Source organism: Anser anser (assembly GCF_964211835.1).
Source record: "Anser anser genome assembly, chromosome: 2".
In the NCBI taxonomy this organism is placed as follows: Eukaryota; Metazoa; Chordata; class Aves; order Anseriformes; family Anatidae; genus Anser; species Anser anser.
The window spans coordinates 115,515,656-115,539,748 of NC_139721.1; the positions used below are offsets into that span (position 1 = coordinate 115,515,656).

General features: G+C 33.7%; 1 protein-coding gene across 6 annotated transcripts in view; it reads left to right on the forward strand.

The window, feature by feature from the left end:
* Positions 1–24,093, forward strand: part of ULK4 (unc-51 like kinase 4) — a 245,766-nt gene that overhangs the window by 14,036 nt on the left and 207,637 nt on the right. For 5 of the 6 annotated variants that reach the window (XM_083825680.1, XM_083825679.1, XM_083825683.1 and 2 more), the window contains 8 exons: positions 1,016–1,131; positions 1,257–1,329; positions 3,240–3,339; positions 3,836–3,940; positions 5,976–6,036; positions 7,883–8,064; positions 8,810–8,856; positions 9,626–9,704. In XM_083825680.1, coding sequence (XP_083681806.1) covers positions 1,016–1,131; positions 1,257–1,329; positions 3,240–3,339; positions 3,836–3,940; positions 5,976–6,036; positions 7,883–8,064; positions 8,810–8,856; positions 9,626–9,704 — 763 coding nt within the window. The remainder of the gene's footprint in view (positions 1–1,015; positions 1,132–1,256; positions 1,330–3,239; positions 3,340–3,835; positions 3,941–5,975; positions 6,037–7,882; positions 8,065–8,809; positions 8,857–9,625; positions 9,705–24,093) is intronic. The other variant, XM_083825682.1, reaches the window with a different exon arrangement.

Genomic DNA, 24,093 nt, shown 5'->3' on the forward strand with positions numbered 1-24,093 from the left:
TTCCATCCAGGGAACAAATGTGAAAATAGTTTTATTTTAGAATGCTGAATGCTTTTGTATTTTATCTATTTTTTAAAAATTCTCTCTTGCATTGTTCAATACCTATTTCTGGTACCAGTGCTGCAGCATTTTTGTTACTAATATTTATTCTTATTTGGGATGCTGCTCTTGGTCTTTTCATTTCATTAGTACTTTCTCCAAACAGGCAGGTAACAAATCAAGATTTAAAGTTTATACCACAAAGTCGGAACTTCTTCAAGGTATTAGTGAGACTTAGCTCAAGCTCCACCACAGTGTTCCTCTTTGAGGAATTCTCAGAGGAACAGAAGAATCTTTTGACCTTACTCTTGATGGTCTCCTAAGGCTTCTGAAATATACAGAGATATGCACTAATTGACAAATATAGCAAGCCTAGGAGATGGGCTTGACATGGAAAAGAAGTTGTCTACTTTTTCCTTTCCAAATATGAGGCCCATTTTTTTTCCACAATATGGGAGAGATTAATATTAGATATTCTGGAGACCCTTCATGAAGATGAAAGTTTTATGACCCAGTTCCATGTGAATAGCACGGGTATAAAAAACAAAGTGCAATTAATTGCCAGGTCAATCCTTAAGCAAAAGCTAAAAAAGGTAGTTTTTATTGACCTAAATCTAGGTTACAGACTTCATTATTAAAAGTATGGTGGTTGTGACTTTTTTTCTGTAAAAATTTAGTGGTCTCTAAAGCTTTTAATATTTCTTTATAGCTCTATTTTTTTGGGGTGTAAATTTATTTACTAAATTCAAAAATAATTTTTTAATTTCTTAGTATTCTCTAAGTCACTTGCCAGAAACTTATTTTTCTTTGTTGCCTCCACTAGTATAAAAAGTTTTTATAACAGATATTACAACAGGATGCTGATCTATGAGAGTGACAGTTAAATTGCATGTTAATAATTCCAATAAATAACAGATATGATCCATCTGATTTCTTTTTTTTTTAAGTTGTATAATTAATATTTCCTATTAAACAGCAATGAAGACACAGTATCCTCTGTGTCTTGGAGTACCAAGGAGCCAGAAGAGGCTTATAAAAATCTGTCATCTTCTACAGCGGATATTAAGCTACAAAGCAATTCCTTCAAAATAGGTAATATTTGTTGTGTTATTTTGAATCATTGTGTGTCCCATGAATTTTGTCAGTCTTACCAACATGCTTATTTCCTGTGTTTTGTTTCTTCCTGACTTCAAGTATGACTTCATGTTCTCTTTCAGTAGAAAATCCAACTGAGTTGCGCCCCAAAAATGCAGTTGATGGTGAATCAAATGAATCCATATTTCTTCTCAGGTATGAAAACCAAAGCAATAGTTAGAAGGCCCTTGAAAGTCGTTTTTTTTTCCCCCTGTCTATTCAGATACTTTATTATTCTGTTTGTAATGATTTGTTACAGTGTTTCCTTGTTTCCTTTTGAATTTTCTATCAACAGTTTAATATTAAGGTGCATTTGAAGACCAGTTAAAACAAGGTGTGTGGCTAAAGCAATGTTTTTATGGCTTTATGAAATTGTTTTTTTCTTAACTGTTTGCCTAAACAGAAGACTCCATTTAGAACTTATTTCTTTGTTTAGACATGAGAGAATACCTTGAATATGGTTACTTTAGATATGAAAGAATAAATGCTCAGCTCAAGATGCATTAATAAATTCTGCCGGTGGCTCTTCATCACAAGCTGTTGGTATTTACTAAGTACTGCACTGGGTATTAAATAAAAAATTGTGATTGATTGGAGTGATATGTTTCGCTTGAGGTGTGATTCTGAAATTTGTACTAATTTACAAGCCAAGGAGGCTCTCAAATTTTGTTCTTGTCCTCATCAAGTAGAAATATTTCAGTTTAAAATGAAACACTCTTTCAAGATTCTTATGTAACCTGAAATAGGGCTTTTATGCATGATAATGTCTACTTTTCCAGTTATTTCAGTTGGTTTTATAAAATATTATTACTCAGCTGTGATGGAAAAATGTAAAAATGAGATAAAACCATACTTTTAGCAATTCAGAATGTCATTTGTTGTTTGCCTTAGTGATTTGCTGAGAATACAGACTGCAACGGCAGTACAAACACTTGATATAAAACCATATAATCCAAAAGTGTACTTTTAAGACCAATATATTTTATTTATGGTGAGTACACTTATTTTAATAATAAAAAGAAGAAAGGTAATAAGTAGAATTTTTAATTCTGTTTCTACTCTTTGCTTGAATGATAGAATTTCTTAAAGCTTAAATTTTAAAGCATTGAAGTGTAAGGAAGTTCCTGACCTGTCACTTGGCACCAGAATTTATTCAACTGTCAAGGTGGTTAATCAGCTTTTGACAGCGGTAGCTTCTTCTACATGTGCAAAGGGAATAGATCTTACTCATTTCAAATAGTTTGGTTCAATGATTTCTTGTCTTGTTTTACCTGAGAAACAAACTGAGAACTGGAAAAATAGGTAAGATTTTCTGTCTTTCAAACATACATAAAAGCAAATTAGGTTTGGAAAAATGTTTGATAAATGAAGTATATGGGAACCTAGAATAATTTGTTCTGTCTCCTAGGTAGAAACCATGCTTTTTTGATTTAGGAAGTGAGACTGTTTAAACTTCCAACCAGATCCATTAGGCACCAACCAGATATTTAGGCACCACTTCATTTTGCCCATTAAATTTTCTGTCCAAAATTACATAAGATACAATTTTTGACAAAATATGGTTAAAAATGGGATCTACATTAGTCATTTGATCTTTGATTTCAATGAGTATCTTTAATTTTGTCTTGTGATTGTATTTTTAATTTAGTTGCTTTTTCTAATAAAAAACTGATTTGCAACTGAATATGTATATTACTTTCTGCAAATCAAGATTCTGCAAATGTCTACTCATTTAAAGGTGTCGATTAAACCAGTGTTTCTTGACCTGCTAATTTTAATAATTCCAAAGTTGATTTTAAACATTTAAAATTTAAATTAATGTATTCTACCACAAAAGAGTTCACTAGCAGCTTTATTAAAATTGCAGAACTACAGCGTTCTGGTCTCTCCTTTCTGTGTTTTCTAATTAACGTAAAGGATTTTTAAAGAGACTGAAAAACAAGCCTGCTTCACACTCATATATGAAGATGAGACAATTTTTAATTTCCATCAGCTTACAAAGATTTGGCAGTCAGGAGAGAATGAATAACAACAAAATAAATCACAATTTCTGTCTCTTTTTATAGTTCTCGTCCTACTCCTAGAACCAGCATTACAGTAGAAGTAAGTGATGTTACTACTGCCCCAATCCAAAATTCTCATCAAAGAGATTCATGCTTGACAAAGGTGAGTAGAAAAATAATAGTGAGAGATGGTGGTATCATCATAGTTAGAATTATAGCCTGGAGTCTATAATAAAGACAAACTTCTTCCCCATCCTATAATTATAACAGAAGGGTAGTTCCTACAGTAGTAGTTCATTTAGTGTGCAAAATTTTTTTTTTAAAAAGTTTGCAGAACTCCAGATGTAGGAGTAAATCAAGATGCTTAGTCTTCCTTTTTTTTATTTTTTCAGTGTATAGTAGAAGGTAATTGTCTTATTTCTTACCTATCTACTTTTTTAAACTTAGGTTGCAAGCTTGTGTCTGTTTCTCACATGTATGTTTATCATAATTTTTAGTTGGGAAGCCTTATCTACTACTACATGAATAAAAAACAATTTTAAATATATAATTGACATGGCCAAACTCTGTGGTATAACATTTAAATGAAATATTGTGGGAATAAACATTTGTTCTTTTTTTGTGCAAAAGTATTTCAAAAACTTTTGTTCTTGTTCTAGGATAAAAATAGGTGCTCAAGTCAGCAGGATATAGAGTCAACATTGAAAGAGCTCATTTACACTGAATCTGATCTTATCGTGACACCAATCATTGACAATCCAAAGGTATAGCAAAATGAAATATAAGATTCAGGAACTTGTGGGTGAGGCTATTTTTGTAGATAAATCTGTAATCAGGGTGAAACTCCTTTCCTGTATTTTATAACCCTTGTTCTAAAGCAGTTCCACCTAGTCATCTGGAAAGCTCTCATGCAAGTTTTTGGCAGTCTTTTGTAACCCTATTGTATTGTTAATTTGGAGGATAGAATTATTTTGGGATTGAATAGTAATATTCAAGTAATGATTTACAAGAAATAGCATCTACTAAATACTGTGTTCAGTGCTTTTGTAGATTTGTTTTCTGATAACTTGCTTTATTATCTATTACTTAAATGAACACAAGGCTCAGTGTGTTTTGGTGTGCTAAAAACAAAGCTGTCCATGAAGCCGTCTAGTTTAGAAGTTAAACCTTTCCAGAATAACTTCTGTTACTCTGTAAGGTTATGAAGGTCATGATAATATTTCTAATAAGCATGAACTTTTCTGGAAAAGAGGACTTGAAGTTGTAAGAAATATCCATCCAATTTCTGTCTTACAGATTCTAACTTGAAAACTGTTTGTGATGAGTCTCTTGAGTGGAGACTGACACTTGTTTGACAGCAAAGGGAAGGCCAAAAAAGAATCAGAGCTCTGCACTGCCATCGCAGTGTAACGTGTGCGTATAGGCCCATGTGCAGTATTGGTAGAAAGAATGATAGGTTAGAGACCCTTGTCCTCCACCTATTATTTTAGTAACTTGACTTAGTAAGTGGGAGATGCAGGACTGTAACAGTTTTCATTGGAAGTGATTAGCTCAGTAGAAAATTCTTATAGCCATATCTTTAGTATAACAGTGTTTTTGTTTGTTTTAATGGAATTCTTAACACACTCAAATTCTTGCATAGCTGGACAGAAAAACTACCCAATAATATTGTATTTGGGTTGGGTGGCTGCCAGTGGAGAATTTCAAAGGTAATGAAACATTTGAATGCCCCCTCTGTGAATTCACAGTTCTGTCTCAGGACTTAGACATGAAGCCTTAACCCTTCACTGCTTCTCTTCTGACTACAATTGTAAGAGATGAGACTGGGGGGAAGTGTACATGGAGAATAATCTCTTTACCGTGGAATCCTAGGTTCAGAATTAATGCAAAGTAGCCCTCTAAATTCCATGGGCACGTAATCAGAGTCACTGCAGACTTTGCAATCTTCACATTAATGGATGACACTGACACCTGGTAGTGCTGAAGAGTTTGCAATTTAATCTCCTGTAAATGGATTGACTAGATGCTGGCAGAAGTGTAAAAGCTGAAATATCAGCTTATGTTGTAAAATTTCCCTGTGTTCTGCTAATCTGTGGAACTGAAAACCTTTTTTTTTTCTTTCTTTTTTTTTTTTAATTAATCACATTCAGTCTGTGTGTATAAAATCACCCTTGGGCTTTTTGTGTAAAAGGCTAAACTGCATACTGGAATTAACTGCAGTATGCAGTCATGTTGTATGTGCTTTAGTTACTGAAAATCACGCTTAAATGTTCAGTGTCTGAGCAGTCATCCCATTTGATGTACCAAAGAATGCGTTAGGGAAATAAACATACCTGACAAATGATTTATCAGTGATTGTGATTGTGTAACTTTTCATGTTCTAGAATGATCTAGTGTATGTACATGTATTTACTGTATGGCAATGAATCACTTAAACTTTTTGTGAGCTTTCAGCTGTGTATCAGACTAGATCATTTCTATAGCTTTGAGTATTCTGGGTAGAAGCAAGGTAAAAATGTAAACTTAAAAAAAAATCAATGATGTTGTATTTCTGTTGAATAAAACCAAGCATTTAAGTGGAAATGCTAACATTTGTACTCAAAACATGGAGTTAAATCTCGTATATCTGCTTGAAAGAAATGCATAGTGGGAAATAATGGAAAATAGCTCAGTAATGTACAGTGATTTGTACAGCCATCCCGTATCTTTGTTTCACATTCATGTGTTCATGTTCAATAGCTGAAAGACTTCTAGAAATGCATTAAAACTAGTTGTAATGTGTGTGTTTTGCTTTTACAGATAATGAAGCAAGTGCCAGTTAGATTTGACTTGAAAACTTTATCTATACCAGCATATTCAGGTATGGCTCTGCTGAGGTTAAGACTTCTATGTTTTGCATATGGTGGTGTAACTATCCCAAGACTACAGCCTCCCTTTGTAGATTATAAGTTGTCATGGGGAGAATTTGTAATTGTTTTTCTGAAGCTAAAGTTGCAAATGTTATCTTTTTAGCTAGAACAAAAATGAGTAGAATTTTCAAGTGCTAATAGTTACATATACCCTTTCTTTTTCTTTTGCACTTTTCAATTACAAGCTGATACTCAAAAGCTTTAAAATAAGACAGCCAACACTTTTTTTTAGCATGGGAAAAACAGATTTTTTCCTTGTAATATTTTTTGTAAAAAAATAGATTTTAATTGAGATATTCAGCTAAATGGATTAAAATTTGACAAAGTTAAAGAAGCAAATGAAAACAGGATGTTAAAATGTGCAGTGTTGATAAGCTATAATACTTGGCAGTCACACATATAATTGTGAAATGTTCCCAGTGGATAGCATGGATTTGTGGGTGTTTTTGTTTGTTTTTTGTAGTGTTTTTAACCTCTAGCAAGTCTGTTATTTCTGAAAACAAAAGGCTGCACATTGTCATGACTGTTACATTTCTTTCTTTGGAATGTTTCCTCTTGTCTATTTAAGGAAGTATTGTTAGGGTGTACTGTGCTTGAAAGGGAATGTCAGGCAAGTACTCCTAGAATTCAGATAGCACCTCTTCCTAGATGTCAAAGTTCCCCTTTTCTTTCTATACAGTATGTATTTTGTACAGTTAATTTGTTGAAGAAATTTGATAGTTACAAATTTGTTGAAGAAATTGCATAGTTACTACAATTAAGATTGTAGTAAAAGAAAACATCTTGTATTTGGCTAATGTCCTAGGCAAAAATGATCAGACTCAGGAACCTGAGGAGGTGGTATTTTATTTAATTTTGCATTTAAGTACCTACGTTATCAGTCTGATATTCTGATAATGTTTAGCTGCTATTGTGTATATTTATTTAATATGGAAGAGTGCTTTTTTGTGGTTGTAATGCTTTTAGGGTTGTAGCTTTTTTTTTTCTGGTTTGTTTTTTGAAGATAGCAAATTTGGTACTGTTTATCAACACTTCTTCCTTACTATTAAAGGCAATATGGAGGAAAAAAAAAAGATAAATACCTGAAATTCAAACTGCTTTTCACCTTCACTAATGTAAATTATAATTGTCTTCATTAGTCAGTGTTGCTACTTAAGCATAAGACAGGTTTAAAATATAGCCACGCTCTTAAATATTCTGTTCTGGAGCATACCAGGATGTCAGATAAGTTGGTAGTAAATAGCTAGCCAAAACTGAGAGGATATATGATTAATAAAGTGGACTGAAGTTAGCCCTTGAAACAGATAAGGAAGTCTTTGGAAAATTGTCTATTCCTATACAATGATTGCTGTGCTGAACTACAGCATTTATGCTAATCGTCCTAGTGGCTGTTGACTTGTGTTCCTCTTCAAGTTATCAATGTTCTGATACTCTTACAGCTTAACTAGATAGATATCTATCTGTATGAATATTTATTTAAAAAGAAAAAGAAAAGACCAATCAAGTTTGTTGCAATAGATTCTGTAGGGATTTTGCTGACTTTTGTTAGTTTTTACCCCTACTTTGCTGTAATGAAACTGCATGGGCTTTTTAAGAATTAGTGATGATGAACATCAAAAACTACTTTTTTTCTTTCTAAATATAGAACCAGTAAATGTTTACTTAAAGACCAAGGACTTAGGAGGGTTGAGCTTTCAAAAATCTCTCAAGGTTTTTATTATCTTCTTATGCTTTGTATCTGTTATTTCTTTTTTGATTTCTATAATCTTTATCTACTTGTTTGCTTGTTATGGTTAGCTGAGAAGTTATCATCTATGAAAGACATGGACTGGAATGATTTCTTGCAACAAGTGTCTTCATTGCTTGATTCCACTGAGAAGAATGCAGGAGCAGCACGTTCTAAACTGAATTTACTGTATTACCTGTGTACTGTGGCTGTCCACAAGGAAGTTGCAAGCCGGCTAATTAACTCTCAGCTGGTAAATATAAAAGCTCTGAAGTAATCAACATGGTTTACATGCTTGCCATTATAGCAAAAATCAGCTTCATTTAGAAATACTTCAAGAAATTATTGGTGTAATGACTAACGATATGGCCAGTTAAGTAGAAAGCAATGAAAACGTTATTGAATTCCATGTAAGCTTTCCTAAAGGACAACTGCTGGAAATTGCTGTATTCCATTGTCATTGGACAATTATTATTTTTTATTATTACAATGATCCAAGAACTGAAATGTGAATTAACAGAACATTTTAGAAATGAGTTATTACTTATGTAGTTAATTTTTAAGTGGCCACATGTCAAATCAGTTTATTTTTTAACATTTCCCAACTACTGCTGTCTATTCTCAAAAAATTAAATTAAATTTCTTAAATACTTGCTGGTTAATACTGTATGATAATCTGTATTTGTAGATGAAAGCATCATTTCTTCCTCTGCGTAGTGGTATTCACAAAGAAAAAATATTTTTCTCAAACTTGTACATTTAGCAATTAAAAATATATATATATATATATATAAAAAAATTGTTCTTTTACTCTCAGCACTTTTATTTGTAATCAATGTGTTTGGACAATATCTATAGTCTTTGTCTATAATATTTTTTGCAAATGCTATCCAAATACATTTTTAAATAGTTACTAGCATTTTCACTTTTTTTTAAGCATCAGGCTCTGTCAGATCACTGAAAATCACTAATGTTTATCTATCTTCTTTAAATGATAGTTTCCAGTGTTAATACAGCAGCTGCGTGCAGCCGCCAACTGGGATATGTAAGTAACTATTATTTTAAATCATTTTTTTCAAATATGGGATTATCAGTGAATTCTTTTAGGAGTTTTTTGACCTTTCGAACTGCTTGACTGGCAGTGTGTATATAATATTGAAGTCTTTCAGTAATGAGCTAACATGCTGCTCTTTTGCCAGACTTATTATATTAAATGTCTAAAATTTTATCTAAGCGTTATATAACTTGATTTATTCAGTGATTTTAAGTAGCAATATTTGATAAATTAAGCCATGCTGTAATAGTAGTAAAATACCTGTAAGGATAGATTTTTTTAAAATGTTTGTCAGAAATATTTGAAGGTGATAGTGCCCTCTGCTGCTTGTTTAGTAAATGTTAATACTGCTACAGTTTTTCTTTAATGAAACATGTGAAACTGATTTGCTGATATCTACTTTATTTTTGTTTTGTCAGCCATGCTAAAAAGTTTAAAGTGATCTCTTGGGGGTTTTCTCTATTTTAAGAAAACTGAATGGGAGCATGACTTACTACTAAGACTGTAACAAATAAAGAATCTCAATTTTTCACTGCTGAAGGAAAAAAATGTATATTTTTGCATGAATTTAATAAATGAATCTGAAATACTGAAATAATTTGGCATAAAAATTGAAATAAAAATAAATTTTCAGCTGTAAATAGCACTTCAGATATTTCCTTCCCTTAGTAATCTGTAAAATATAAACAGCAACACAATTGTTTTGTGATATTTTTGAAGTAGTTTTTCTTCATCTACAAAAAATGTATTTCGTATACAGACGCGCTAAAGTTGCTCGAGTGATTGCTTTACTGGCATTACACACATCTGAACTCAGAGAAAATGTACCTGTTTCTGAGGTAACTTTCCGTTTCACTTCTTTTAACATAGTTAATGAGTTTAATGTTGTTTAACATTGTTAATGACTGTTTGTCAGTTTTTCACAGCTTTATTTTGCCCCGTACATGAAAATGGGAATATAATTAAATATACAAACTTCTGTGTTTATTCTATGTAGTTATTGCAATCTTTACTAAACTGTGGCTGAACCACCCAAAAAGATAAAGCTCTAGTCTTTGTTTCTCTTTTCTTCAGAAAAATCAAGTAGTCACTGGCATACTTCTGTGTGTGGGTAAGAATAAAAAAAGTTAACTTATTTGGTTATCCTGAAATGTAATTATTAGAATAGTACAACTGCTTCTTAGAAATCTTTTTTCCTTTTACAAAAATTTATTGAGATGGAACTTGTTTGAGATTCCTCACAATTCTTGAAGAATGTGCATAATTGAAGGAGCAAGTCATTTTCTTTGGAGAAGAAAAGTATTTTGAATTGTTTGTTCCTTTTTCATTCTGTGTAACTGATTTGATTTAAACAGAAATTAAAACGATCTTACTGTCCTGTTTTGTGTGTGATACATACACATATTTCATAAACTTAACAGTATTTGCTGTTTAATATCTGTTTAAGCTGTGAAGTTGACATCGTTTCTACTTCATGAGGTATAGCTAGTATTTGAATGTGAGGAAACACAACTGCTAAACTCACTTTGCAAATATGCTAACACATTTCGCAAATACAGAATAGAATAATTCAACTGGAAGAGACCTACAAAGATCGTGTCCAACTGCCCGATCACTTCAGGGCTAACCAAGAGTTAAAGCATGTTGCCGAGGGCATTGTCTAAATGCCTCTTCAACACTGACAGGCTTTAGGCATTAACCACCTTTCCAGCAAGCCTGTTCCAGTATTTGACCACCCTCGTGGTAGAGACGTTTTTCCTCAGGTTCAGTCTGAACCTCCCCTGGTGCTGCTTTGTGCTGTTCCCTCGTGTCCTGTCATCAGTGACCAGGGAGCAGAGACCGGCATCTTCCTATGTGCTTCCCCTCCTCGTGCAATTGTAGAGAGCAGTGAGGTCATATGTCTTCACATTGTGCAGATCTGGCATTAATTTTCATATGCATTAATTAGGAAAATTATGATTTTTTAAATTAACAAAACTGAATTATAATACAGTTCAAACAGCATCCACTCTGCTTGCTGTAGTGAATTATTTGCAGTTTTTTCATAATAATATCCTTTAATTTAAAAAAATATTTTAGAATGCTTACCATATTAGTATGAGGAAAGTAATTATTAAAAAATCTAATTCCAGTGTTTTCATGTCTTCAGTGTAATTTCTGTATATTCTGATCTCTACAGTCATGATTCCTGCTCCCCTTCCCCTCCAAATAGCAGAATTGCTAGTTTGAACATTCCTTTGGATTGTCAGCTATTGCATGCTTTTAAAAGAGTTGGAATTATTTATAATTTTCTATCTTGTGTTTTTTTAAAAACAGATTTTAAACAGTATTATGTACTGTATTAACAAATAATGCCATAATGTATTAACAAATAATGCCATAATGTATCCTCTTATATGAACCAGCTGATAGTCCAGCTGAAGTTTCTTGATGGCTGCTGTGATTTAGGAAATGTCAAAACCAAGCTGTAGCTAGTCAGAACGTAATCTAAAATGACTGCATGCTCCTGTTCTTAGGAAGTCTGTAACATACAATCCCAGAACTGGAAGTCCTAAATAAATCTGGTTTTGATGGTCTTACTTAAAATAAAAATAAAATAAATTTAAAAAAAATAGTCCCTTACAGATGAGTGAAGAATGGCACTACTGCCTCAATGCAAAGGGCTCTCTAATTTGACATTTCTACAGAGGCAAATGTGGGTAACCTGGAGAACGACAGAGTAATGCAAGCATGCACTCCTATTTCTCCAACACTTGTTCTTCACCTCCTGTGATAGGCATCTCTGGGCTTTTTCTGAACCAGGTATTTGAATTTATCTAGTAATCTTATGAACCCTCTTAAATGTTTTATCATCCATAACATCCTTTGGGAAGAAACTGCACAGCTAAACTATATGCTGTTTGAAGCAGTCAGTCCCTTGGTTTAGACTTGCCCTTGATAGGCTCATTCTGAGGCCTGCCAGTTCTTACATTGCACGGGAAGCACAAGCATTTCATGTTCATCTTCTCTGCACCAGTTATAGTGGGTTGTTCAAGGTATCTTTATTTTTTTTTGTCATCTCTCTTCCAGACAGGTTCTTTTTTCGTTAGTAGTTCCTCATGTCAAAGCTCTTAAAATTTTGTTCATCCTTCTTGCTGCCTTATGTTCTCTTCCAGATCCCAGTTTCTTCTCTTTAAGATCAAGAACCTTATTAGGAGGACTGCATCCTCCTAATAAAATAGATACATAAGTGATTTGAATGGTAGTTGGTTTTCTATTTATTTCCTATTTTGTTCTCAGTAACTTCTAACATAGTCTGCTTTTTGGCCACTGTTGGGAAGACTTGGTCTCTTTGTGGAACTCCCTATTATAGCCTCGCTATATTCTTCCCAAGTATGAAAAGTCAGAACTCAAGAAAATACAAGACTGGAATTACTTTTACCGTGTGTGTACTGTGCTATGTACAATAAATTTTCTTTCCTACTTATATTGCTCCATCACCACAGAGCAATGTTGTTACGACAGACTTTGCAGTTCTGTTACCCCGTTATTTACTCATCCATTTTTTTGTGATTTGCTACTTGTAAATGTAGCATGGGACCTACGAGAGACTCAAACAGGACAGCACTGCTGGCTATTTCACGTTAAAATGTGGATCTTTATTTCTACCCTTAGTTTCCTGTCTTTTACAGTTATACACTTATTTAAGGACATTTTCTCTATCTTTGAAGTTTATACTGCACCATTCATTATTTTTGTTTAAATGGTTTGTTAAATAATAGCAACATTGCGTCCTGAAAAAGCAGAAAAACTTTAGGAAAGAAAGAAACCTCATCCTCATTTCACATGCAAAAATAAATGTTCATTTGCTGCAAACCAAAAGTTTTTGGTTTATTGCCCTTTGAAGAATTAATGGTTTTCCCTTTTTTTCTTTAAGGTGATCTGTGAAAAACATTTTTCCATATGTAACCACCAGAGGTCACTAAAACACAAAATTAAAATGCAAGTAAATGCTATTTAATACTACATCCTCTGCTGGACTAGACTAGAAAAAGATATAATGGTGGAACTATGTACATCTTGATTCTGCTGATCTATTCTGAATGTCCTGATATGTTCTGATGTAAATTCACTTGCAGTTAGTCTATTTCCAATTAAATGTTTTCTAGAACAATAGAATTGTTTAGAAAAAGACTGATGGTAGAATGCAGTAGGGAAATTGAACTCTTGCATATTTTTCTTTGAATCGGAATCTTTCAATAAAGGCGAAGACATTTTGTGTGTAATTTCCTCTACCTGGCAGTTGCAATAAAAAATGAAGTAGTTGTTGATGCTGTATATGTCAATTATTTTCTGACTTACCAATTGCTGTGTTTTTTTTTATCTTCACGGAATCGCCCTTTACAAATCAGAAGCATAATTTCCTCTTATTTGTTCCTAGTTATCGCAGGAAACCAGCTGAAGTTTTATCTTTGTATTTAGGATTTGAAACTGGTTCTCACAGAACTGAATGCTAATGCTTGGAAAGAAAAATCTGCTTATTCTTGATTTTAGAGAAAAATCCCTTCCATGCTCGGGTTTGCTTCCATCTATGTTTAATTTGTCCTTTTTATTAAAAGAAGCTATTGTTCTTTCTTTTCTGTGAATATTTCTACTACCTGTACAGCTACTCTGATATGAAACTTCAGACTTCGCCTTTCATTTTAGTAGGAGATCATAAATCAACTTCACAGAATGCCCTTATGTCAGGGAGCAATGTCCTTCTCTGTCTGGTACAGGACCAGCTTCTTCCACTGTTTGTGGTGCTTTCTGCCCCTCCTTTTTGAGGCAAAAATCTAGTCATTTTCCATACCTCTTTTAAATTAGCTGATTGTAAATACCGGTTGCACACTGTGACCTAGGCAGCTCTGTCCATTTTCCTGCAGACCTGGGTCCACTGCTCTGCTGAGAGTTCAAAGGGCTCAGAGGCCCTGCCACAGTTTTCACACTTGCAAGTCTCTTTGCAAAAACATTGGCTTATAGAATTCCATGGGCAAATTAACCAACTTAATACCCCATGGAGAATGACAGAATGTCTCAGTGCCACTGAGCTTAGAACGTCATTCCTTTGTCAAAGCAATGGAATCTCCTAATGTGTCCTAATCCAAAGTGAAACCACATATAATTTGAGCATTTTTATTTATGATTTTTGAAGTACAATTCGCTGTTTTTTTTCTACAACCTTCATAGCACAGCTGCATCATTATAGGTTCAGTTTGATGGATCCTTTCTTTAGCTAGTCTGGTTGGTCTATGTGTAGAGTTTGTTCTCATTAAAATTCTTACAGAATGCCAACTTTAAGGCATGCTCCTGGCTGATCGCATTGATTACTCCTGTTTCTAGCCCTATATACAACTACTTATATTGTAAGGAGATCCAAATAAAAGTATTCACTTGACCATTTATTCTCAACCTATTTAGTTTTGATGTTTTTATTGTAAAATGATTTTTTAATCTACTCACAAACGCTCGTGATTTCAGTGTATTCTTGCCTTTTTCCTTCAATGGCACTTTGCTTGATTTACACTGATAACATGTATGTAAAAATACTACTTAAAAAAAATAAATCTTTGGGTAGTAGGCATAAGCTAATCAGCTGTATAGGAGGCATATGTGCGTAAAAGTACTTACATATTTGCACACACAAATGTCTGCTCTGCTATAAAATGATTGTTGAAAATTAAGGAAGACAAATAAAAGATAAACACTTCTGAGGTAAATTAGCTTCTGCTGGCAGAAACTCATAGAGTATGTGAGCAGTTCTTCCAAGTTTAATAGACAATATATAAATATAATTAATGTTAATGACAATTAGTGTCTTCTGTCTTACAATGGAATTCGGGATTGCTGGAGAAAATACTAAGACCTTTTGTCAGTTTCAGTTAGGGAACTGAAAAACATTGCTAATTGCAAGATTAAATTACTTTTTGCAATTTTCTCAGATTAATTGGGTGACCAAAGCAAAAGCTGTACCCTTGTAAAAGTCATTTTATTGAGATTGTTTTCATATAGCCCTTTAATTTTTCTCTGTTTTCTTCAAAAGATAAAATAGCACATTTTGTCATTAAAATGACATCAGTAGTGCTGCTGATATACCTCTTTGCAATACTTTTCAATTTAATGTGTTCTTATAGCAAAAAAATCTCTTTCCTTCTACAAGACTGTAATTTTTGGGATAATAAAGAGCTATGCCCCTAGGATCCTTTTCTTCAGTCAATAAACGTATGCATCTGTAGAAGGTAAGAAGGCATCTGGCAGACTCTTGTCTGTTTTCTTTTCAATATTTCATTCAGGACTCTAAGCATAACTTATATTCCTCCTACATCGGTGTTATGAAACACCAAATCAGTATTCTCCTTCAGCTGCTTCTATCATAAATACAATTGTGACCTTGATTATTGAATGTGTCTGGGGGAAGCTTATTAAACAGAGAAGTAAGGGGTAACATACATTAGGGGGAAAAACAGATCCTAAATTCACAGCCCCATGAAGACTTTTGGAAGTCATTGGGCATCCAGATACTATTTTGGAGTTAAGGGAAAACAGCTTCCCACTAAATGTTTTGAGACTTAATTCTGCTTGCCAGCTCCCCAGTATGTATGTCTGAAAGTCACACGCGATTGTGCAATGGAGAGAGGAAGTGTCTTACTCTACATACTTAAAGCTCTAAAGCAAGAACATGTTTTGGGCTCCTCAAGTTATATCTCAGTATTCTAAATGTTGAGCTTTGGGCTATTTGGGTTTTGCATTTCTTTGTTTTGATGAGACTGACTTTTTTTTTGTGTCAGGAACAGGCATTTCAAAAAAGTCTGAACTAATGAATCACCACTCTCAGTTGATATCCTAAGGTGAATAATCAATAGGGAGCTGACAATGATCTGAAGGAGCTTTTCTTTTTAAATCATGCTCATTTTAACTTGGATCTGTCCTGTTACCCTTCTTGCTACACAAATGTTTGTGCCAGCACAATGGAGGAAATAACACTCAACCTTGCTGTATTGATGGTGGCACTCATAACACTGGCTTAAAATGGCTGAAATTATGGTATGTGGCTCAGAGTTAGTATCTGTGTGTAGTAAATAAGAACATGGCATGGATGGCTGAAGTGTGTATCCTCATTTTTTTTAATGCTGCCCACCCACAAAGGCATCATGTAAATACTGTCAACATAGTCAATGTTGACAAAAGTAGTCAAAATTCCACAGGCAGTAAATCTTTGTGTGTTCTCTTTCTCTTTCATTTGTTCACTTATCCCCCATTCAGTTCATTTGCTAGGACTAGGTGGAGAAATGAACTCATTCTCTTAAAAAAAAAAAAAAAGTCTAGTCAGACATATTCAAAAACAATTGGATTTAGATTTACACCCTACTTCTGAAATTTTAGAACACTAAACATATCTATTTTTTCAGGAAAAAATGAGTTGAATTAAAACATGTTGTGTTCTTCTTACCTTTTGGAGTACCGAGATAATTTGTTTCATACTCAGGCAATCAGATGCTGTTAAAGGTACGAAAGTGTCAGACTCTTGAGTATTTTGAGGTAAATACTTATGTAATACTGGACATGACTTTCTATATCTAATTATAATTTCAAAGTATTTTCTAATTGCTGTTTTCCGATCTTTTCTTTGTAATAGCTGTCTCGTGCGATTTCTGTTAGGTATTACAGGGTTTGTGGCTCAGGGTCCAGTTTTGTCCAAATCCATGCTGCCATCCCCTCAGTATTTCATCAGCCTGGGTTTTAAGGTAGAAGGGGGACATCCCCACCATCATCATTTACTGGAATATTATGTTCAGGTCTAGTTAACTTCTACAGGGCCATTATGAAAGAGCGTAAAGATAATTTTGAGGAGAAATGAGAGTAAATAAAAAAACAACACACTCTCTTTGAGAGTACTGAAGTTTCAAATTCTTTACTAAAAGTGTCTGAATTATTCTCAAACGATGAATATTATAGGGAATATATATTGGAATGTTTTTATTATCCTGTAGTTTAAGAATAAAACCACTTCATGAAGTTGGAAAGGGGCAGTTTCCTTGTGTAATGTGGCAATTAGGGCAAGTTTCATTGTACAATATTATCAGGTATCTCCTCTTAAGCAGTTATTATGCAATGATATGAAGAAGCTTCTTTCCACAGGAAACTGAGAAAGCTGGCAAGCTGGCAAATTTCAGAGAAGTGTTGACATGGATAATAGGAGTATCAAAATAGCAAATGCTAGCAAAACATTTTTGTAAGGCTCTGAAGACACATTTCAGATTTGATGTCAGCACAAGGGAATTGTTCAGACTCACCTGAAGTTTCTTGTACTTTTTGTTTTAAAGTATCTAGAGCTGATCACTCACAAAACCAAAACACAATCTCAAAACAGTTGACAGCTGGTCAACTTAACATCCTTGTGTTTTTGTTGACAAAAATTTGTCTTGTGAAATCATGAATTCTTTCCATGTATCTTGATTGTAAGTAGTTGAATAGCCATTTTGTTGAGATAAAAGTATGGTCATAAACCTTAATTTAGTGTCTCAGTTGGCTTATAACTGATGCAGGCGTTGACTTATGTCAAGTTCTTTTCTATGAAATGTATTGTTTGTAGCTGGAACTAATTTACATTTAATAATTTGTATGAGTTTTCTATGTTGGCTATCTCAGAAGTAAACTTATTGGTATGAAGGAAGTAAAACACTAAAATTTACTTCCACTTTGGAGTGGAAAAATAATTACCTTCAGTCTTTTGTATATATGCTATGAAACTGATAGGCAATTCACATGCAAGATTTCCATATTTGAGTTGCTTATGAACAGAATAACACATCTGACATCAGAAACACTGTAAAAAGATTCTTCATAATTGCTTTTAATGATGGAAGTGTTTCATGTCTCATCAGACAGCTTGTAAGACTATTTTCATTATATATGCTTTCCTGCAATCACAGATTTTTGTTGATTCTAACCATTTGATATCTTTGTCTATCTTTGTAATATTTTTGCAACACAAGCTGTGAGATTTCTGTTTAAAGCACAGCGTGACTTTTTTTTTTTGTTCTGGGTCCCTTCCCGCTGTATTTTTCTCTAAAGTAGAAAATGTTTCTTGTTTCAGTTGATGTCCTTTAAGCTTTTCTTTTTTTCATATTACCTAGTCATTTGCTCTCTTAGTTTACTATTTGCATATTGCTGCAGTTAACTGCATTTTTGTGAGATAACTGGGTTTCTTTAATGACTTTTTAACACTATGTATAGTATTTGAAACTTAAGATCTCAGACTGTTAGTGTGGAACAATCATATGGTTTAAAATGTAGCTGTTCAAAGTGTTTACTCTATGACATTCTGTACTTTTTTTTCTTTCATTTTGTCCATTGTAATGTAAATATACAGCAAAGAATACAGTTTTAAATCCTACTTAGTTGAAATATTTTACAATTGTATTTAAAAGTAATATTTGCACTGTTCTTAACTATAAAATAATTACTTTGTAAGTAATAATATACAAATTATACTTTTAACTAAAATTCTCTGGTGTGAAAATAAGTTGCCATGTTTTTAAGCTGGTTATTCATCCGTCCTAGATTATTCCCAGTTAGCTTTTACTGGTGAGTGACTCCATTTGAAGGGTGTTTACCTCCATGGCAGCTGTAGAATCAGTACTTGATTTTAATGTTAATGGAAATTATGTATACTGAGGACTAAACTTGCTACAAAATATTGAGATGCATCATTTTTTTTTTTTCGTATTTCAGAGCAGGAAATATGCAAAGAAATTTCTACTGTGCAAGATCTACCGAGAAATAGAGCTTGACCCAGTAGTTATTGTTAAAGTAAGATGAGCACATTTGTTAGGCTGTTAACTCAATGTTGACACTATCATCATTATTTCCATTTTCCCTTCAATAGAGCTGCATAGAAAACTTCAAAATAATTATATGTTCTAACTTTTCTATTCCTAAATTTACCTATTTCTTTTTTTGCCTGAGTGCAGGGGTTATTCTTAAGAAAGTGTAAGAGAAGAAAGTAATGCTTCATGGATTAGTTCGTGCAAAGCATCCTTTCTGAAGGCTGCAAAGAATAAAACCTAGAAGCTTCTTTGATTTGGAAAGCAGCTGAAGGATTCTTGAATAGGATTTACATTTTGTCTTGATCCTGTGGTGATGAGCAGTTTTAGGTTAACTTACTTCCAGAGGAAAATAATGATTACATGAAGTGTACCATGTATCTGACAGCTGCCTTTATTATGTATATACCATGCAGCGGGAAGCTGAGTTTTTCATGACTGTTGAACTATGTAGGCTTTTGCTGAACTTGTTTCAGTTTGTCCCTCCTCTGGCATCACTTTCATGAAGTTTTAGAATACATATTTGTGTCCTGTTCTGTGTATGCATAGAATAATTTTGCCTTTATTGGTTATATTTGGGGAATCTAAACTAAAAATGTTCAGTGATTTTTTTAAACCTTTTCAGCTCTGTTCATATATACACAAAGCAAGAAAAATAGAATACACACTTTAATTTTTCTCAAAGAGGAAGTAAATTCAAATTTTGTACAGGTTGTTTAAGCTAATTTGCTATTATTTTCACAAAAACATAAGGGTGGTTATCCTGCAGCATTAAAGATGACAAGATTCAGCCTGTCAGCTCTACTAAATGAATGTGATGTTAACAAATAAAATGTCAGACACTTCACCAGTAAGTTGCCTTTGGGAATACACCTCTAGTTTTCTTTGTAACCTGTACTCTCGAGAGCACTGAGAGCTGGTTCACAGAGAAATAAATTCCAAAAACTCTAGAGCCTTATGAACACTTACTGTCTGCAGTCTCTTTTCTGTATTTAAAATCAGACAGCTAAATCTATATGTAGAAAATGCATTAGGGATACTTGAACAATTCTTAGAGCTGCAAGCAGATCTGTCAGCTGAAGGAGCCAGCTTTCTCATGAATGTCTGTCTTTCAGGTGGCTAACTTGAAAGTTAATTACATAAAGGCTACCATTTAGCATCTTCACTTCTGCCTTTATTAATTCTCAAGTTTAAACAGAAAGTCCTTAGTTTAGGAGGATGTTTTTCTGATATTTAATAGTCTCTGATGATTTTTATGCTTAGTGTGTTAAAAATGTTTTCATATATATTTTCTGTTTAAAAAGAAATGAGTTGGTACTACAGTCCTTTCACTTCTGTATTGCTATTACGTTTTGAAAAGTTTTGCAAAAAACAATGTCTGAGAAGTTTTTTACTCTTGGTAGTATGATAAAAGTTTAGTAAGAGGTTTCAGGGAAAGGCAATGCCTTAACTGTTTTTTGTTAGAAAAATGGACTCAAGGGATTGTGTAAATGCTTCTTTTTGTTTTTATGCTACATCTTCTGGGACTTAACACCACATATTCTGTCCAAAGTTTTCATGAATATAACACGGCAAAATGCGAGTTTTTGTACAGTTGTGCATCATGGGGCAGAAAGAGCTGAATTTGTCAGCGTGTTATAAATTTAAGTTAGATGTGTTCTTTCGCTAGTATTTTTGGCAGCGTGCAGAGAACTTGGCTTTGCTTGTAACATCAATTTTTGTTACATTTGCTTGGCATTTTGTAGGTGAAATTTGCAGAATAGAAAATAAGGTAAATTTCTCAGAATCACAGAATCATCTAGGTTGGAAGAGACCTCCAACATCACCTAGGCCAACCTCTGCCCTAACACTAACAAGTCCTCCACTAAACCATATCACTAAGCTCTACATCTAAACATCTTTTAAAGACCTCCAGGGATGGTGACTCCACCACCTCCCTGGGCAGCCCATTCCAATGCCTAACAACCCTTTCAGTAAAGAAGTTCTTCCTAATATCCAACCTAAACCTCCCCTGATTGAAATAGGTTGAAAATAGTACGTTTCTGATTTCTTAGAGGAACGTTTTGTCAAAACAGTCTTTCTAACTAGCTAAAATATTTCAAATATATTAAAGTGGTACGCTACACAGCAAAGATTTTATGTATTAAAAAAAGACATCCCCAGCAGAACTTCAAAAATTTTTGTTTAATAATTCTGTTTACATTGTGTATTGTTTTTTTCCCTGCACCCCAATCCCTTTTTTCCTTGTTTAGTGAGAGGTGACAAGTTACTTTATAAGTAAGTGGATGTGTCACGTACATTGGAGATGCGTATGGGACATGAAAGGCTAGGTGAACTAGATGGAAGTGTTTCTGTGATTAAAGTAACTTAGCCAGAATAACTTTTTTTTTTTTTTCCTTTGGAATTGAAATATTTTTGGTTCTTACATTGTTATAATATCAGCAGAACAATCAAATATATACAGAAAATGAATCATGAAATTAACATTCCTACTGTGAGCAAGAGACCACACTGAAAAATTTTTCACGCATAACCTTCTTGACATGAAACAAACAACTTTTTCTATTAATTCTGGAAAACACATCTGTGAGATTGTTATCTATTTCCTGGCATAATTTGGATGCTATTTGCATAATGTTTACAAAGTCATATCATACAATATTGCAGTTCTGTGTTGTGTTCCTATTAGTTCTTATTTATTAAAGCTTGACAAAGCTGAGAATTGAGTTTTAATATTTCTGTTACACTTAATTTCTTTTTAAGTTAACCAACTCAATAATCTGCTTATTGAAATCATGTAGCTTGAAGAATGAACCTAAAAAGATCCTTCTTCCATCTTGTCTTGTCTTGAGTTTGCAAATTAATGAAATGGTAGTCTAGTCATAGGAGAAAAAAATCCATCCTCTTTCTCTACAGCACATACTTGTTTGATTGGCACAATTAGGCTGTAACAAATTTTTGTGATAGTAATTACAGACTGATGGTAGCTGAAAAGCCTAATGGTTTCAAGTTTCCTGCTGCTTTCTGATTACAGCACTAAAAGATGTTCAAACCAGCCTCAGTGTTATGCAGGATCAGTTGTATATTTGTTGTCATCCTAACTTTTCCTCTGAATACCAGCCCTTTCAGTTATAATCTGGGAAAAAATGTTTTATTAGTCTGAAGCACATCTTAAAAGTAAAGAAATCTGTAGAGAAGAGAAATTTCTAAGCAGATGGTGTTGGGTCTGGTTGTCACCTTCACTGAGTAGAATGAAGGGATTTGAAATAATCAGTAAAATGAAGTAATATCAAAGACAATTTATGGCAAATATTCAGTGTCTGTAGATTTTTTTTTAAAAGACGAGAAATTCTATTTAGAATAAATCAATCTACACACCCCTACATGGGTGTTTTATTAATGGACATTGGGCCTTCAAAAGTGTCATCAGCATGGCTTCTAAATCAAGTTGATAACAGGCATGCTGCCCAGAAGCAACAGATGATGACTTAGAGTAATTTCATATAGAGTTAATGAAAACAATAAAACTCGTTCTCACCTTTTATAAATATTGTGTTTCTGGAATGGTAGAAACCTGCAGAGAAATACAGGGAAACAAAAAGGAAGAGAAAACAAAGAAAAAAACCAATTTTGTCTTTGGATGCTCCTGACAAATCTTGTTCTGTGAAGACTGATTTCTAGAGCTTCAGTTGACATCCTTGGATGTAAATCAGCTCGAGCTGAGTGCCACTGACAGCAGTTTTGAAGGCAGAAATCCTTTTTAATTCAAGGACCCTTCACTTCTTTGGCATCCTGCACTTGAGCAATTCTTTTCATTCTTGCCCTTGGCAAGAAGGAACACAGGACCTCCCTTCTGTTTGCAGCAAACGTCTTTACCTGATATTTTCTGTCATTAAAAACCTTCAAACGTAAAGGGTGGTGGAAAATGGATGTATTCATGAACATCTGAAACTGAGGTACATCTGTGAAGACAAGGAGAAGAAATAGCCTTTTCTCCCTAAACAAAGCAAATACTCAAAGCCAGTGTGCAGGTTTTTTTTTTTTTTTTTTTTTTTTTTAATGTGGGTTTCTTTTTCTGGATGCATTTTTGGTTTGCTAGTAGATGTAGCAGATTTATAAGTTAGTTCCTACTGCTTGTGTCTGATTGTATCTCTTTGGGATCTTGGGTTAGTTCCAAAGCGTATTCATGGAGCTAACAAGGACATCTGGTTAGCTACTCTGCTTGCCTGCAAAGACCTCTGCTTACAGCAGTTACCTAAAAGTTGAAAAGGTGAGAGTTCTCACGATGAATCAATTTTGTGTTGTATTTCACTTGGAAAAATGTTACACATATTTCTCCCTAGAGGTATTATACTGCTGCATAAATTGTGCAATAGGTTGTATACTTGGTTATCTTTTTTCCGTATTCTGGAAAGTATTAATGCTATGTTCATAGTCTGAGTCAGACTTCACTTTGATCTTCCGTGTTCTGTGACCCAGTTTATCATACGGAACACAAAATTTGGAAAACCAGACTATTTCGTTCACTCAGACCCTTTCTTCTTGTATCTGCACTCTGTAGAAGAATCTGACAAAAGTATCTCTTTCTGTCCTGTCACTCTGCTCTTCAGTCAAGCCATTTGTTTATTTCAGGATATTTAACCATCTTTGCCTGAACTGTAGTGGTCACAGGTATATTTGGATCCAATCCCTGTGTAAGTACGGTTATCACTTTTAATGTATTAACCGAATATTTTAGTGAGAGGAAGGTAGGGAAGATATTTGAGATGTTCAGAGAACACTTTTTTTTTTTTCCTCTATGTGCCATTTTAAATATGAGTATGCGGTGTAATTCTTTTCTGGTTAATGGTAATGCAACTATGGTGTCCTTTTTTAGCCTTCTAGGACTGCTTTTCTCCAAGGAAAGTGAGGTTGCGGTGGCATTAGTTGCATGTGTTACATGTGTATCCGCTCAAAAGAAATTGAACTGAGAAGTCATTTCTGTTATGCTTCAGGCATAGACAGGTTTTATCTCTGTAAGGGTTTGCAGAATTACAAATGTTTTAATCCTCACTAATGCTTGCTGACATCCATACTAACAGATTAAAGACTTAATATTATTGTAAATCTATACATTACCTTAACATTTAAGTGGCGTAAAATACCTCTTCTTTTTGAATATGCTGTAATTTTCATTTCTGGACAGTTAAAACTGCAGAGAAACTTCTAGAAGTAGCTTGAAATGGGTTGAGAATCTGTTAATGTATCAACTCCACATACTATTGTTGTAAATGAAGGTAATGACTGTCTACCCAGATACGAATCTTGCTTCTTTCTTCTCTTATTATAACTATACTACATCCATCCAGCTTGACAGCTGGTGTACAAGGTCTAAGTAATGTAT